Source organism: Terrapene carolina, unplaced genomic scaffold (genome assembly GCF_002925995.2).
Source record: "Terrapene carolina triunguis isolate 2854851 unplaced genomic scaffold, T_m_triunguis-2.0 Scaffold234, whole genome shotgun sequence".
NCBI lineage: Eukaryota > Metazoa > Chordata > Testudines > Emydidae > Terrapene > Terrapene triunguis.
The window spans coordinates 15,432,114-15,449,640 of NW_020664585.1; the positions used below are offsets into that span (position 1 = coordinate 15,432,114).

The following is a 17,527-nucleotide window of genomic DNA, read 5'->3' on the forward strand; positions in this document are numbered from 1 at the left end:
CTTGGATAACTTAAAATCTTACCAAAATTGTGCAATATGTCATCGTAAAAATGTTTTGATACTAATTTTTAAACTACAGTAAAAGCTTTTTTTTAACTGGCATAGTGGGAGAACGGGGGGTGCCGGTAAATTAAAAATGCCAGTTAACTCCGAGGGAGGGGTTTGGAATGCAGGGTAGGGGTGTGAGAGGGTCTGTGGGACTTGGGCTCTGGGAGGGAGTTTGGGTCCAGGAGCGGGTTTGGGGTAGGGGGTTGGGGTGTGGCAGGAGGCTTGGGGTGCTGGATGGGGGGGCATTCACCTCCGGCGGTTCCACGCAAGCAACTCCCCATCCCTGCTGCTCCTGGCAGAGGCGCAGCTAGGCAGCTCTGTCTGCAAGCAGGCACTGCCTCTGTCTGCAGGCGCCTCCCCCCACAGATCGCATTGGCTGGGAACTGCGGCCAATGGGCTGGGAGCCGCAGAGTCAGCGCTCGGGATGTGGGGATGGAGGCAGCATGCCTGCAGAGCCATCTGGCCGTGCCTCCGCTAGCAACAGCAGGGACGGGGAGCTGCCCAAGGTGAGTGCCCCCCCCCCACACATCTGGCACCCCGAGCCCCTCCTGCACCCCTGACCCAAGCCCCCTCCCAGACCCAAACTCCCTCCCGGGCACACCCCGCAGCCCCTCTCATGCCCCAGCCCCCTGCCGGCTCTGCACCAATGCCACTATAAACCAGACTTTCAGTGCTGATCAGAAATGCTGGTTTATAGAGCTTGCCAGTTGGTGAAGTGCCGGATAAAAGAGCCTTTACTGTACTTTTTTTTTTTTAACATGAAAATATTTCCTTAAAAAGCAAAAAATCTTAAAAATAAGACTGAATGATACACCCATAGCTAGTTTTTGCTGTCAGATTAATTAAATTTATCAAGGGAAGCAAGCTGTTTAGATTTCAAATGGTTCTTAATGTTTGTGTTTTCTTTTCAGGAAGGGTGTAGGTACAATGTCATGCATGTTGCTGCCAAGGAGAATCAAGCTGGCATCAGCCAGTTGCTATTAGACACTTTGGAAAATCCTGAATTTATGCGGCTCATGTATCCAGACGATGATGAAGTAATGTTGCAGGAGCGCATTAGATATATAGTTGACCTTTACCTTAATACGCCGGATAAAATGGTGAGAGTTAAATATCTGCTAGGGCGCTCATTTGTTATGAAAAGGAGAGCATGAGTTTCCTGGAGCATTGTCACTGCTAGTATTCTAGTAGCAGAAATTAACAAGTTGTGTCCTGATTTGTTTTTTTTTAAATCTTTTTTTAAAGAGCCCTATAGATTAATCATGGTGATGGCTCTATTTTTAGAATGGAAAAAATAAAATAAATATATGGGTTTGGTCACATCATGTTTCCAAATATATACTAAGTCTGGGTAATGAATGAGAAGCTGAGAATTTTCAATGAAGGTATATGTTGTTTTTTTCCTGTGTTGTAGGTATTTGATACTCCATTGCATTTTGCTTGCAAGTTTGGGAATCTGGATGTGGTTAATGTGCTTACCTCGCACCCAGACATTGTAAAAAATCCAAGGAACAAGTATGGTCAAACTCCAGCAGAAGTAAGTTTCTCTACATCCACATTGGAAGCAGATCTGTGATAATTTCAGCTGTACATCAATATAATTTTTGATTTTTAGGGTTCAAGCACAGATCCCCTGACTAATGTAGGTAGATTCTTGCTTGAGAATGTTAGGTTATTAGGATTCGAATATACCATCTCTAGTGCTGGAATAAATTTTTAGTATTGATTGCATCTGTGGGAAGGTTCTAGTTTGTGGCTCTTTAGAATTTCCTACCTCCAAGTTGTATTATATTTAATGGCCTGTCCCAACAAAGGACTTTTTAGTTTAGATTTGAATGTGAAAGCTGCAAGTTTTGATTTGGTGAACAGCGCTCCACGTTGGTGGAGGCAAATCATACGGTTCTTACTGGAATGTTGACAGAAAACTAATTTATAGGAAAGACTGAAATGTGTTTCCAGTTTAAAAAAAAAAAAAAAGCAGTGTATAGGGGTGTGCGTGTGGATGATATGTCTGAAGGAGCAGGGAACCCTTTTGTATCCAAAAAAAGACATGGGCATGGGAATTACAAGATAATGTTGAGGGCTTTGCTAATTAAGAGTAACATTTCTTCTAACAGGTAATCTGTGAAAGAAACAAAAATAAATCGATGGAACTGAAAGAGAAAATAAGAGAATATTTGAAAGGTTTGTATTCAGAGCTTTAATACGTAATCTTCGGATGAGATTAACATCCACAAATGTTAATTTGGTTGTCATTCTGTCTTATACTTTCATATTTATGTTTAGTAGTGTTCCTGTTGACCAGTTGGTTTTGATATACAGTGCTCTTACAATGAGAGAAACTTTAGTGCTACCAAGGAACAGGAAAAATGTCTTAAATTGGATGACCTGTTGATCAGTATTTAGAGATTATAGAATAGACAGTAATCCTCACACCCTTGTGAGGTAGGTATTATCCCCATTTTACTGATGAGGAATCTGAGGCAGAGATTTTAGGCTACTCAATTACAAAAGGCTGCACAAGGAATCATCATAAAGTGAGGGATTTATCTTGTTTCTTAGTGGTTGTCCTTAAATGCCAGATACGTGGATGTACATTTTCACAGCATGCAGGTTTTGAAAGTGCTAAAGATCCTCAGGAAGCAGATATGTCAGTACAGCAATTCCTTTTTTGTGAGAAAGGGACCTAAAATAAAATCTTCAGCATTGAATAAGTATTAGGAGCAGTGAGTTTTAATTAAAAGGTGAAGACTTTTGCTAGTGAAATTAAGTCAAATTTCTAGGCATGCAGATGTACTGACATTTTAAATATATTCCAGAAAGAGGCAGCAAACTACTGTAACACTAGATTCTTAAAAAAAAATCATATATCGTTTTATTTTTAGGTCGATATTATGTGCCACTCTTGCGAGCAGAAGGCAATTCCTCAGCTCCAGTGATTGGTGCACCTTGGTCACCTGATCAGTCAGATGATAACCCCCTTACAGCTTTACCTAAACACAGTGGCAGCCCCAAAGATCCAGTCTTGTCAGTGAGAGCTTTTGCAGGCCCAATGACCCCCTCCAAGGTAAGGATATAATGAAGATGTCATAAAACCAAATGCTTTCCTAATTCTCTTGTGGCTTTCAAAATATAGTAATTTGAGCCCAAGCTGATGGCTCCTTCATTGGCATAGCTTGTTAGTTTTGGAGACCCCACTCAGGGTTCAGCATCATTGCTCTTTTTTTCCAGAAAAAACATGGATTTTTACCATGTTGGGGGGGGTGGGGTACGTTTGTACCATTTTTGGAACCCTCTTAACAGATGATTGTGGAGCTTTGGTATCTGAGGAGGCTGTGTGTATCAGGAAGTGGGGAAAGGTGGTAAAAATAAAGAAATAGTTGAAAACTCTTGTTTTCCTACTGGAAATATTCTGAGATGCAGATGACTCTTGATGTATCTTCTGGATCTGTACAGTCCTTGCAGATAAGTGCCTGGTTTCCCCTGCCTGAAACTAAAACTGATTTTAGAGGTAACTATTAATCACTTATGAAAATGAAAACATATAGCTAGAAATGGCAAAAGATCTAGAATATTCTAACTAAAAACTGATACTAAATGTTTGAAGCAGTTTATCACCAGTTAATTTTGCTAGAGTAGACTAGAAAAATGTTTATCCAATTGAAAAAATAATAAATCCTAGTGAAATTATAGGAAAACATAATCATAATGATGGCAGTTAAATATTAATATATCTTTATTACAAAAATCATTGTATACAATCCAGACATTTCATCAGTTTATTATCTGTACATCTTAGTCTGACACCTTTAAAAATACCAATTAACATGTCTCACCCTTCTGGCAGGTGTTGTCACCAGCAAGATGTACCACTGGTCTGAGTGAGCTGTCTGCTCCATCTGTTGATGAGCTAGAGGAAGAGACTTAACTCCGACCAGTAGCTTACACATGGTTGAGAGCTTTTTCCTTTGACACTTTATGACCACTTGATGTGTCAGACTTACTGAGAATGTGTGCTATTTTCCCCCTAAATAGCCTTTCTTGATTACATTCTTATTTATTCATTTAAATTCAAAATGTATACTCTGGAGTTGTGACATAAATGACAAATAATGCATTATTTTAGGCTACAGGCATATACTCGTAACAGTCTAAACGTAGCACTCAGCTATTAATGTTGGCTGGATCACGTGTAATGAGATTAAAAATGTAGGTGAGTTTACAGAATTAACATTTTAGAAACTAAAGTTGTATGTCTTTTGTTCTCTGGTGTGCACCAATCATTAGACTTCATTCTGTGCTATTGCCCGGAAAATAAATTGAATAATTAATGTAAATAGCTTAGGTGTACAAGGCCTTAGAAAACACACACTATGTTAAAAAAAAAAAAAAAAAAAAAATCTCCATGGAGGACATACACCACCCTGTAGCTACAAAAGAGGTTTCTATTTGGCAATAACAGATAATCTAGAAAAGTCAGTCAAACCCAATATGTGACTCGCTGTAGTACAGAAATTAGTAATGGAAGCTTTAAATTGTGGTAACTTTTTTCATAGTTCATAGTTATGCCTAATATCACTTTCAAGATCTGCTGCTTATGAGACCAATCATGTACAGTAATAAACAAGTCTGATGGGGTGAAATTTTGTGTCTAAAATGAAAGACACAAATTGTAATTGGGTATAGTTGAGCAATGTGTATAGCTAAACTTGAATTGTATATATGCAACTGAAGAACGGCTAAATTCATCATTGAACACCCTAATGTATCTCTGAAGCAAAAAAGCTTCTAGGTAGAGACTTTAGCTGCAGTGTACTTAAAGGTGCATGTTGTAGTTTTATTGTCTACATTCTGAATTTGTTTTGAAGGCAGAAGAATTTCGCAGGCTTTGGAAAACTCCACCTAGAGAGAGAGCAGGCTTCTTTCACAATGTCAGGAAATCCGATCCAGAAAGAGGAGTTGAAAGAGTTGGAAGGTATTAAGAAAATCTCAGCATGAAAGATGTGTTAGCAATAAGCCAGAAAATTATTTAAAAAAACTCCAGCACTAAAGGCACATTAATGGTTCACATAAGGACAAGCTGCATAAAGCAAAAATTCTTCTACAAATATTTTACAATGTATATTTTGTTTGGGTCCTTACTGTACTTTTTATGTAAATAAAAAATGCTTTCACTCAAAAAATGACACCCATAGACCTTACGTTCAGAAGGGACCATCATGATCATCTAGTTCTGCACATTGTAGGCCACCTATTTAACTACTCTGGAAGGGGAGAAGAAATACATTTTTTAACTGTTACCCGCATTATGTCCAGAACTTTTTTCTCAAACCCCACCCACTCTTTTGCTTAATTTCTCAGAATATTTCAGATTAGGGAGAAAGCTAACAATTGGGACTTTGTCCTTTTGAAAATCAGATTGTCAACTAATTAATAGATTTGAGCACTGCCTACATTTTCTGGTAGCTGGGAAATTGTTAGTTTGGTGAAATGGAAAAAGATGTTAAGGTATACCCATATCCTTTCTCCAGCCACACAGTACAGAAAGTGTCCACCTTTGTGAAAGGTGTATGGGGTATGCATGGATCCTCACCACAAAAGATAGATTTTCTGTGTTGTGGTAGCACGTAAATGTAAAAACTTTAAGACATCTAAGCTTGTTTAAAACAAGGAGTGGGTTCTATCTTTTCTTTAAAATTACCCTTTTTCTGAAAAATGGAAAAAAAAAAGATTGTTGATTGACTTCAACTAAGAAGTACCTATGCCAGTAATTGATTCATTTCTCCACCTGATGCCTAGACAGTTATCTTAAAAAAATCACAATCTGAGGCATTTTTACGATTAATAAGTAAGACTTTAGGATTACTATAAAGGAAAGGAATTAGCGATGGATAACACTTGGTATGTTATGGAGAAGGTTACATATTATTGCTGATGCAGAACTTGGTTGTTACAGAATTCTTATATATGTTTCACAATTTCAGAGGCTTAGAAATAGCTGATAAAACATGTTCATTACATGTATTGTCATACTAATATATGATGTCTTCACAAATGATTCGTTTTATCTTATTTATTGCAGGGAGTTAGCTCATGAGCAGGGGTTCCCGTGGGTTGAATACTGGGAATTTCTGGGCTGTTTTGTTGATCTGTCTTCCCAGGAGGGGTTGCAAAAATTAGAAGAATACCTGAGTCAACGGGAAATGAGCGAAAAGGCTCAGCAAGAAACAGGAGAAAATGAAACCTGCAACAGATATAAAACTCCACATCCTTCTGGTAAGAAAAGAGCAAGCATTATTATAAACAAAGTGATTTACATTAAGAAAAAACTTTGAGCAGGGCTTGGAGTTCACATTTAATTAAAACACTTTTTTTTTTGATTGCAGATATTAATCTATTACTCAAATATTATTCTACTTTCAATGTAAAAACATTACTTTAGAGAAGTGGGAGGTTACGAGATCATATCTCATTAATCACTATCCATCTTGCATGCTGTTCACTGGATTACAGATTCTGGATTGAAATCCTGGCCTCTTTAAAGTCAATGGCAAAACTCTCACTGACTTCAGTGGGGCCTGGATTTCACTCGGAATATTCGGGAATTCCTTTGTGAAGTGCAGTCAGCTTTCTAAAACAGAAATAATTCAATCCAGTTGTGGTCAAAGGAGAGATACTAACAAAGGCCTAAAACCAAACTTTTTGCATCAATTTAATGGGCTGCAGGTCGTAACTCAGAATTTCTGTTTCACAGGAAATGCTGATCTTTCAGGATTTGTTTTTGACCCTAATTGAAACAAAACTAATTTATTTTTTTTAATTTCCCACAAAATGTAAATTCGCGGGTGGGGGCGGGAATAATTCTAAAAATTTTGTTTTGGAAAATTTTGAGTTTTTTCCTTTTTACATTTTCATGATGTCATTATTAATCCATAGTATGACATCGTGTCATTATGACAGTCAAAATATTCTATTTTTAAATATTAAAGGCAGCTGTTTCAATCTATATGAAGTAACATTTTTTCTTATTTTCTAGATCAGCGTCTCCTGTTTGTTGCAGTGTAACTGACATTTTGTCAGTGTTTTATTGAAACACATTATGCTATGACTTTGACCCATCATGAAGTAATGTAAACAATATAAATATAATATAAAAGTGGAAACAAATTCTGAAACAAAATAAAATCAAATGTTTTTTTTATTTTTTTCCAGAAAATTTGTTCTTGCAGGAATTTTCTTTGAAAATTGATACGATTTCACAGTAAATTTTGGTTTTATCGAAATGGCATTTTCTGATGGATATCTGTTTTGACACAGATTTTTTGACCAGCTATAGGCACAGACCCCTTTTCAAAGCAGTTCCCCATTAGGGAAATATTTTTTCTGTAACCAAGGTTATACAAGTCTCTCTGCACCAATTGTTCCCAGTTTCTCTTTTCATTAGTTTGAGTGGATGCACACACAACCCAGAGCTACAGAATTTCTCCTCTTACTAGTTGGCTGTTGGTGGGTTTAATTATTTCTATCCAAACAAATTTGTATGTGAAGTGATCCTATGCTAAGTCTGCAGAGGAGCATGAATATGGCATCTGGTCCTCCAATGTACTTAGAGAGGTGGACCTGGAAAGAAAGAGAGCTGCTTTTGCCATTTTTTTCCCTTTAACATCTACAGTCCTGCATTCTCAAATGAACAGACTTGATGCTGAAGCAGATACTTTGATAAAATTCCTAGCTTAATCATCGACCAAGTCAGTTGCAGTAAAGTAAAGGGTTTGTCCAATGTTAAATTTCTTTCTCACACACATTCTTAATGTTCTTAACATAGAAAAAGTGGACACTTTTTTGTCTCCAACAGTAAAATGTAGGTGTACTCTACCAAACTCCTGTGTATCTTTCAGTAATCTCTAATTGCAATATTGTAGTAGAAATAGGATCAGCAATATTTTGTGTGCTCACCTAGGGCCATGTTGCAGAAATAAATATATTCTGTAAAGTGTATATCATTGCCTGTTGTTGAAGGAGGACTGTATATATTTAGGTACCTGTTCACAAGAGAACTTAATTCAGCTTCTTTTGTGGGTTTGTCTTTGTGCCAATGTAACTTCAGTGGAACCTTTGGTGTGTAGGAGGACATGGCAAACTTAATAGTTAGCTTGCATCTATATCTTTTTGCCATCGTATTCTGCCTTCTGATTTTATCTTGAAACTTGGTCAGTTTCTGTCAATCAGGCACTTTAATTGAGAAGCACAGGAAACATCTCTCTCAGATGAATAGGATTAAAAAGGATAATTGCAAACAAGATGTGTATATTTTTTTATAAGATTACGTAGTTTAACTAATACCGTTACATGCATCTGATTATAAAACAGTCTCCATAAATGGATATATACATGCAATAATGGAATTACCTAAGACCATAGAGCTGTTCCTAGTTTATCGGCTAGGATTTCAGTTGTCAAGCCTCTTATTTATATCTTTTTATTAAAATTGTTTGTAGGCAAAAGTAAAAAATGCTGCAATTCAATTTCTGTTGGAGCATTTTTAGATGAAGATGATGATGACATGAGCTTAGAAGAAATTAAAAACAGACAGAATGCAGCACGGAATAACAGCCCACCTGTTGTGTCTAAGGAATCGAGTATAGATGCTATCGGAGATTCGGAGTGTGACATCCTGTCGATGGAGCACAAAGTAAACATTATAGAAACATCGGACCTCTCCATGCATTACGAGAAGGAGGTTTCATCCAGCAAAAATGGATTTTGCAGCCCTGTAACTAATGAGAGGATAACTAGTGACAGAAAACATTCACGTGGTGGAGAGGAGTGCCTTATATCCCCAGTCTCCAATTTAATGGCGGAATTTGAAAGACTGTCTTTCCAAGGCCAAGCAGTGGCAGGGGAATGTTTGGTGGCGAAATCAAACAAAAACACTGCAAAAACTGAGAATGAGAGAATTTTGGCTGAAGGAATGAGCCAGGTCAGAATATTATCTAAGGACCAGCTGGGTAAAACCTGCTCAGCACTTTCTGTGGCAAGCTGTTCTGAGCCAGCTACTACTGAAAAGCCTGGAGATACAAAATTAAGGACAGAAAACAAAATACCCTCAGAAGCTGAAAGACTGTCATTGGACCCTGGTATTTGGGACAGAGACACACAGCAGCTTGGCAGTCTTGCAGTGCAATCTGAGTGTGCTGCTTATTTGTGTCGAGAGCCCTCTTCTCAGAGATTTCTTTTGAAGACTCCACCAACAAATGAAAATACAAAGAAGTTATTCCTCTTTGGGTATGAATTACTTTTTTGTCCCTTGGTCCATACGTGCAAAACTAGTTCCATACGCTCTTAACCTTGCTGTAAGAAATTCTTCAAAAAAGTTTCAAACACCAGTTATAATCACTTGGGGGGAAAAAAAACCTCCTTAAAATGCTTTGTAGTTCCTACAGTAAAGATGCAGTCCTTTCATGCTCTCTAAAGATTGTGTGTAAAACAATTTGGGTATGAAGAAGAGAACTCTGTAGTTTTGTTCCAGTACTGAGGTTTCAAACAGACTCTTCAGCCTGCGAGCTAGCTCCTGTTCATCAGGCAGGCTTGATGAACCTTTCAATTAGGGATGTAAAATGTTAACCAATCAGTCTTACTGGTAGTGTATTCGGTTAAAGTTTAAATGCCTAAAGTGCACATTAAAAACGTTGCAGCAGTACCATTTCATAGTGTATGTGGAACTAGGTTCTGCATTGTTTCGGGACCATTGCTGTGGAACTGACATCATAGGCACTGAACTAAGAGTGCGGCACCCCACGTTTTACGTGGGGTCCCGGCTGCTGGCCTGGGGCCCTTGCTGCTGGCCCTGCGCCTGGGGCCCTGACTGCCGCCAGTGGAGCCCTGGACACGGGGTGACAGCGGAGCCTCAAGTAAAACATGGGGGTGCTGCAGCACCCCCAGTTCCTGCACCTATGTTGTGAACTCGTTATCGGCTACTCATTTAACCGATACAGTTTTAATAGTTTAAATGGTTACTTTTTTAAAATGCTGTTTACATCCCTACTTTCAATTAGATTAAGTGCTAAATAGCTTTCACGTTCTCAACATATATGAAACTGAATTTAAGGACACTTTCCAAGCTTGCCTCTGATCTGACTACTAATACTGTCTTGCAGTGAAGCATATTGAATGTCCCTATGGATGGGCATTATTTCTTATATCAAAGCATGCTTGAAAACAATCCATTTGAATGTGAAGAGCAACTAATCCAGTTGGCACGCATTTACCTACTAGAAACATTTCAAAACATCTACACTGGGGTGTGGGGACATTATCTTGTCTAAAAAGTTTAACAGCTCTGTTTTCATCTAGTTCCATTTATATTCTAGGGAACAACCATCAAAGCTGGATAGTGATGTCTTAGCAGCTGTAGAAGGAGTAGAGATTGACCCACAAAAATACCCCATTACTTACAAATGGAAGAATGCTGTACAGTCCTACTCTTCTTCTGACAGGCAAAGGTATTTATGTAAATTCAACAGAATGAGTTGAAGAGCAACAGTTTTTTAGTGTGTCTGTGGCAGGACATCTTTAGTAGCTAGAATTTTAAGCTCTATCCTATACAAAAGTCTAAATTAAAAGTATTCAATTCTATAGCATCTAATGTATTTAAAATTAAGACTTGGGCTTATACCCATTGCTGGTGTAGCTCTGCTTACTGGTGCTAAAGATTAGATATCAAAGCCAAGTTGCTTCATCCTATCTCAGAAAGTTATCCAGGTAAAACATGCAGATTTCAAGAGTGTCGGAATTAATTCTGCTGAACTAGCCAGTCTCACGATGCCGAATGCTCTGTTATTACTCAACACGTAGTGGCTGCCGCATTTGCCTATACAGTCACTGCAGTACAGTAACTCTTCGCTTAACGTTGTAGTTATGTTCCTGAAAAACGCGACTTTAAGCGAAACGATGTTAAGCAAATCCAATTTCCCCATAAGAATTAATGTAAATGGGGAGGGTTAGGTTCCAGGGAAATTTTTTTCTCTCTCTCACTCACACACACACACACACACACACACACACACACACACACACACACACACACACACTTTAAACAAACAATTTAATACTGTACACAGCAATGATGATTGTGAAGCTTGGTTGAGGTGATGGAGTCAGAAGGTGGGATATTTCCCAGGGAATGCCTTACTGCTAAATGATGAACTAGTACTCAGCTGAGCCCTCACGGGTTAACATGTTGTTAATGTAGCCTTACACTCTACAAGGCAACAAAAATGGAGGGAGGGGAGAAAGCATGTCAGACAGAGACACACACCCTGTGTGTGTGTGTGTGTGTGTGTGTGTGTGTGTGTGTGTGTGTGAGAGAGAGAGAGAGAGATGTGCATTGCCCCTTTAAGTAGGCTGACCCCACTCTAAGTACATTGCCTTTTTAAGTAGATCAGCAAGTTGAGACAGCAGCTGCTGCCAGCAATCTCCCTCTGTCCTGAGCCCTGTAGTGTCCGCCCCCTGCTCTGTGGAGTTGGGGTAAGCGGGAGGCAGGAGCAGGGGGGAGGGTGACACCCTGACATTAGCCCTCCTTCTTCCCCCCCCACCCCACCCCGCACAGCAAGCAGGAGGCTCCCAGGCGAGCAGGTCCAAGGCAGAGGGCAGGAGCAGCACATGGCAGTGGGAGGAGGGACAGCTGAACTGCCTGGCAATTGATAGCCTGCTGGGCGGCTGCCTCACAGGGCACTTAGGGGAGCAGGGAGCTGATCGGGGGGTTGGGGGAGGCTGCCAGTCCACCCTGGTTCCAAGCCACCACCAGCTATCTCTAACGGGCTGCTCTTTCTGCAAGCAGGGGACAAAGCAGGCAGCTGCCAAACGTTATAAGGGAGGATTGCACAACTTTAAACAAGCATGTTCTCTAATTGATCAACGTTAACCGGGACGACTTTAAGTGAGGAGTTCCTGTACCTGTTTCTAACTCATAATCATTGGTGCAATATAATACAATAATAGAATTGCTTTGAAATACTAGATTATGCAAGATGCCATATCAAATGAATTTTTAATTTTAGATTATACAATCTTCAGACATTTTGTTACCCTGCCATAGTAGATGCAAGTTTTGATACCTGCAGATGTGTGTGTTTAAATTATGTATGTGGGAGATCTTTCTGTGATTAAAGTAGTGTGGAAACAGGTTTTTGTTCTCTCCTGCTGGGTTGCCATACGGCCTGTGAACAGTTGACACTTTTCAAACACAGCAATCCTCTTGCAGCAAAAAGCAATTGTAAAAATAAACTATTTACAAATGTCACACTTTAGTCAAGCTGAAGTCCTTCCTGCTTTTTAGTAAACTTTCAGGTGTCTGGGTTGAGCAATCAACTTTTTAACTTCTGTGAATCCTTTCTTCAAAGAAGCTGATGTATTATGTAGCTTTTATTCTTATTCTACACACTCAGTTTTAAAGAAGCGGTGAGAAGTTTTTAAAATCCTAAATCGATAATATGTGTTTAGATTTACTACAATATATTTGCATTTTAAAGCATCTTATAAGGCAGCTATCTTCTCTTTTGTACATTGCCAGCACAAAGTTGGTGCTTAATGTAAGTAATAAAATATTTGGAAATTAGTGTCTTTTCATTTACTTGGCAAGACCAAAGTTTGCTCTATTTCCATTTCAAGTGGTGCTAGTGCCAGCAACACCTCAATCAGAGACAGGAAGTACAGAATAATGCCCCGCTTAAGTATTCTCGGTGTCAGATTTTGGCAGGAAAAACAGAACCTGGAAGTACAGGTCTGGATAGGTAAGAAGAAATGGATATTAAAACATTTTGAAATAAATATCTATGCATGCAACTGAATCTAAACATATATTATTGATTTGCAGTCTTTAAAAGCTTTACAGTATGTTTAACTCTTTCATTACCCTTTTTAAGGCTGACAGTGTTATCTTCAAAATCTATTTCTGCTTTGGTAGAAAAATGTACTGTCATATGAGATTATCGTTATGTATGATAGAATAGTAATTAATTGGTAAAACCAAAGTGAGTAATCCTGGCTTATTCAAAAAGATAAATAATATTAAAGAGGGAATTTTATGATTTTTAAACAAGTAAACATTTAGCCCATAGAAAATGTATTTATTATTTCTGTTGCATCTGGACACATTGCATTAAAAAAAAAAAATACCGTCTCTCCGATGGCCAAACCTACAAAATCACTGGTACAAAGCCACCTTTAACAAATCTCTTCTTTAACCAAATACCTTGTCTATAGTCTTGTAAGTGGTGATGTGCTGAAGAGTCATTTTGAGCTTTACAAAACAAAGATAACCTGCTATTTCTTTGATGTTTCGTGGTAGGCTGGCCATAAGAGAGTTCTAAATCTTATCACATGATCAGCCATAGAAACAAGATAATAAGCAGGTCCTTTCCTATTATATGTGGGTGTTGAATTGCAGTTGGCCAAATGTGCACAAACAATGCATTTTTTATAATTCGCCATTTTGGAGCAAAAGACATTTGCTAGTTTCAGTGACATATCCATGTGTGACCTAATATGCTGCTCCCTTGTTTCTCTTTCCCTCCTGTCTTTCTCTTGATCTGTTGTGTTTTCTGATGCATCTCCATCAAGCTCACAGGTGCTAGTGAGAGCCTATTTCTCACCCCATTAAGATTTTCTGAAATATTATATATATGGTGATTTTTTTTATTTTCCTGTAGTTGGCCAAGTCCAGCATTGAAAGGAAGGTTCAAGTCCCAGTCTCTTGCAGCAGGCCCACCAAATGGTTCAACGTACTCTAGCCCAAGAAGAAATAGTCCAGTGACGGGCAGCCCAGGGAAATATGGCAATGTTGCTTCATTTTTTCCGGATCTTGGGAGTCCTGGGCGGTACAGTCCAGCATATGCCAACAATATACTGTTGTTAAAACTGCATCACTTGTCAAAACCTCCTTCCCATTAGAACATAACTCATCTTCCTGGGACTTTAATTATATTTTCATTTTAAGAGTGGAGGGGAAAAATTGTAGCATTGCTAAAGTGACATGAGGAAGTGTCTTTGGCTATTTATTTATCCTCATTTGAGGACAAATATACATTTTAAAAATTAAATATGTCTTTACTTCATGTACCAGATAGATTACTGGTGATTTGCAAGAAGTTAGTGAAGTTCTCTCTTATCCAGTAGTTATACAATAAATATTCTTGTTAACCGTACGGCAATGATCTGAACCTTTCACTTAGTGATTCCTGCTAGAAATGGTGGTGTTTACTGTAGGCAAATGTGATAGTCAAAATGAACCCACAGATACATTTTTTTCACCTAGATAACTTTGAAGCATCTTATCAATAAACAGAATTCTAGGTTAGAGGGAACTCATGCAAGGAGTCAAATGCATTCATATTTCATTTACAACAGAAAAAATTCAAATTAAAGAACTGAAAGTTTAACCTGGGCGGTTCCCTCTTCCCTGTTCCAGTAAGAATTTGACTCTCCACTGCCCAATAAACAGTTCAGTCTAAACAGTAAGAAATGTCTAAAATGAAGAGCAGCCAGAGACTCTGATGGGTCACTTCTCATTCTGAGGATAACAACAACACATCATCACAGGTTCAGAGTTTTAGGAAAAGGGCACTATAGAAATTAGCGATCTATATTTGGGTTAGTTTGAAGGTAAAAGCTCAGCTTTTTCCCCCCAAAGCTTTTGCCATTTGCAGACTTCACTAGTAATTACACAAAAGCACATCAGCAATAATTTAAGTAAGTTTACCAGTGATGTATGTTAATGGTCCAGTTTAATGTGATATAGTATGGAGATAAACAGAAACCCATGAAGTGGTTTCTTATTTCCTAAATGTTAAAAGGGAGGAATAAGGACTGAGACATTGTTTTTATTGAAATACAAATTCTTACTGTCTGTAGTCTAGATATAGTAACTACCTTTTTGTTAGCTAGAATTAAAAATAATTTAATTTCTCAGTATTCTTTAAGGATGGAACCCTTTGGCTAGTGCTATATGGAAATTGGAAATGTTTCTAAACTTGAAACAGAACACACACAGTGTAGATTTCGATAGTTGTGGTTTTTGCTTAAGAAAAGGCTTTCAGTAGTGTAATTCCCTATTACAGTTTCTATCACAGAATTAAAAATAATCTTTATGATAGACATCTGATCAAAGGTGCCACAGGCATGTGAGTAGAAAGGATCAGTTATTCAGGTTGATAACACTACCCCCCCCCATTGCAAGGAAAAAATAGAACCTCAAGGAGCTTTTGTAACATGCATATGTATCTAAAGGAACCCTAATAGTAGATGGGATGTCATAGTATATTGTTATCCAACTGTGGGACCTTTATTACATTACAGAGGCTGGATTAAATTATACAAGATATGGCTGTTTTGGTAGCTATTGCACACTAGAGTAAAATGACTGTTTCATACACAAACTGTATACTTCTGAATATATTCATTGTTTGGTACAAACTTCAAAACTGCACTTAATAGTGCCTTTTGTAACATTTTTAAATTAGCATTTTTGTTTGTAGTTTTAAAAGTGGCATCCACTTACATGGGAATGTAAAATGTAGTTTCCCCTCCAAGACTCAGAATGGAAAAGTATTCTAAAGGGTCTTTCTGTAGCTTATTGTTTTGATGAAATTGCAGTTATAGATATGTTTTGGAACTGTGTTTATAGGTGGTTTAAATGGTAATTATTAATTGATTCCCATGAACTGAATGTTAGAAATGAGCCACTACCTTCTAACTGACCATCATTCAAATATAATCCACCCAAGTTGCTTTATTGTGGGACTCTCCTCCAAAAAAACCTACTATATTATTAGTAGTAGTAACTTTTCCAGTTGCTATTAATCTTTGTTGCTGTAGGGGTCGGTATCAAACATACATTTCAGTTGCTTTATCTTCTAAATTATTAAAAATCAATTTCCCTACACTTTCTGGACTGGTGTGTAGTAATTATCCAGTCTGTCCAGCTAATTGCTTAAATATTATACACACAAATCACCTGTGTGTGTGTGTGTGTATGTAAAAGCTGAAAACACTTCACAAGTTACTTGTACTGGTGTTAAAATAAACACCGATTACTGCATATATTTTTTTCCAGTACTTCCAACATCTGTGCCTGTCTGAGGCAGCTATGGGCCTCCAGATGATGGAAATTCCTATTTCATCTCTGATATAGGCTCTACATTTCTGTTTAGAAATAGCTTAAGAAAAACTTTGGTAAAACAAAATCAGGAGATTGAGAAACTGATGCTTTATTACTAGTTTCTGTCTTTCTTTTACACTTGTTATATGCTTTTTTGTATTCAAATGCAAATTTCTGGCACAAAAACTTTTACCAGTTTGTAACTTTTGTTTGGGGTTGTGGGGGGGAGGGGGGTTGGGTGAGAGCATTTTTTTAGTGACAAATGCCTTATTGAATTTAGCCCATGTGTTTGTATTCTGTTTTAAGTAAATTTATAATACAATACATGAACTTCATTTATTTAAAAATATAGCAATTTGTTCATTCACAATCTTGGGAGATCTTCTAGAAGAGGCTGAAGATGCTCTAAATCTAGATTAGGACTGTTTATTTAGTTTTTAATAGTTGACCTCTGATGATGCAAAGGGTCTTTTATATTATTTGTCAAGTATGACTTTAAAATGCTGAGGTTTAGCTGCTATTCTTTCCATTCGAAGTAAACAGATAGTTAAGGTGTCCTAGGGCAATAGGTGGATAGGAATATGTATCCATATTGTGAAACTGAATGCAGCATTTTTGCTGTGTGATACAAACAAAACATCTTTCTTTTAGATACCATGGCTTCATTTCTATGATGAAATTTAATTGGTGCCTCCATTTGGGACATGAAACTAAAGGTTTGGAAAATATTTCACAACCTGAAAGATATTTGTTTTTTGTGTCTTGATTGTTGGATTTTTGCTATTTAAAAGAAATACCCATGTTTGGAGAGAGATGAAATTTATGCTCCATGTTGCTCAGATCAGAGAGGGATATTTTAATAGTACAAAATCTATACTCTCTAAATAGGGCTATTGCCAGCTTAATTTTGTTTTTATATAGTTTTAAACCTTAGTGCCAATACAAATGCTGATTTCTGTACATGTGTTGTATGTGCTTTTGCCTTCCACCCTGCACGTATTTATGGTTCTTTCAATACTGTGTATGTAATGTGCTGGAATAAAGTGCACAAAATATTCAGCATTAGACATTCTGCTACTGATTACATATGGTGAGGGATTTATAAGATGCCCATGCATCTGTGGAACTTGAGCATATGCTGTTTCAGGCATTGAGTTGCTTTTATCAATGGTATTTTTATGAGTTTAGTGTGAGATCATGAACCAATGATATTGGTGGTTGTTGTTTTTTTTTTTAAATGTAGAAATGCCATGCTGCTTCACCAATGCACTTCCCTCTTAGGACTTGCCATGTTTGTTCCAAATGTGATGATTGCTATACTCA

General features: G+C 37.8%; 1 protein-coding gene across 3 annotated transcripts in view; it reads left to right on the forward strand.

The window, feature by feature from the left end:
• Nucleotides 1-17,269, forward strand: part of ANKLE2 (ankyrin repeat and LEM domain containing 2) — a 34,712-nt gene extending 17,443 nt beyond the window's left edge. For 2 of the 3 annotated variants that reach the window (XM_026656893.2, XM_026656891.2), the window contains exons 5-13: nt 960-1,148; nt 1,463-1,585; nt 2,166-2,232; nt 2,934-3,115; nt 4,917-5,023; nt 6,131-6,324; nt 8,547-9,333; nt 10,419-10,550; nt 13,758-17,269. In XM_026656893.2, coding sequence (XP_026512678.1) covers nt 960-1,148; nt 1,463-1,585; nt 2,166-2,232; nt 2,934-3,115; nt 4,917-5,023; nt 6,131-6,324; nt 8,547-9,333; nt 10,419-10,550; nt 13,758-13,998 — 2,022 coding nt within the window. In that variant the 3' untranslated portion in view covers nt 13,999-17,269. Of the gene's footprint in view, nt 1-959; nt 1,149-1,462; nt 1,586-2,165; nt 2,233-2,933; nt 3,116-4,916; nt 5,024-6,130; nt 6,325-8,546; nt 9,334-10,418; nt 10,551-12,717; nt 12,840-13,757 lie in introns of all 3 variants that reach the window. The other variant, XM_026656892.2, reaches the window with a different exon arrangement.
• Nucleotides 17,270-17,527: the final 258 nt, after the last annotated feature.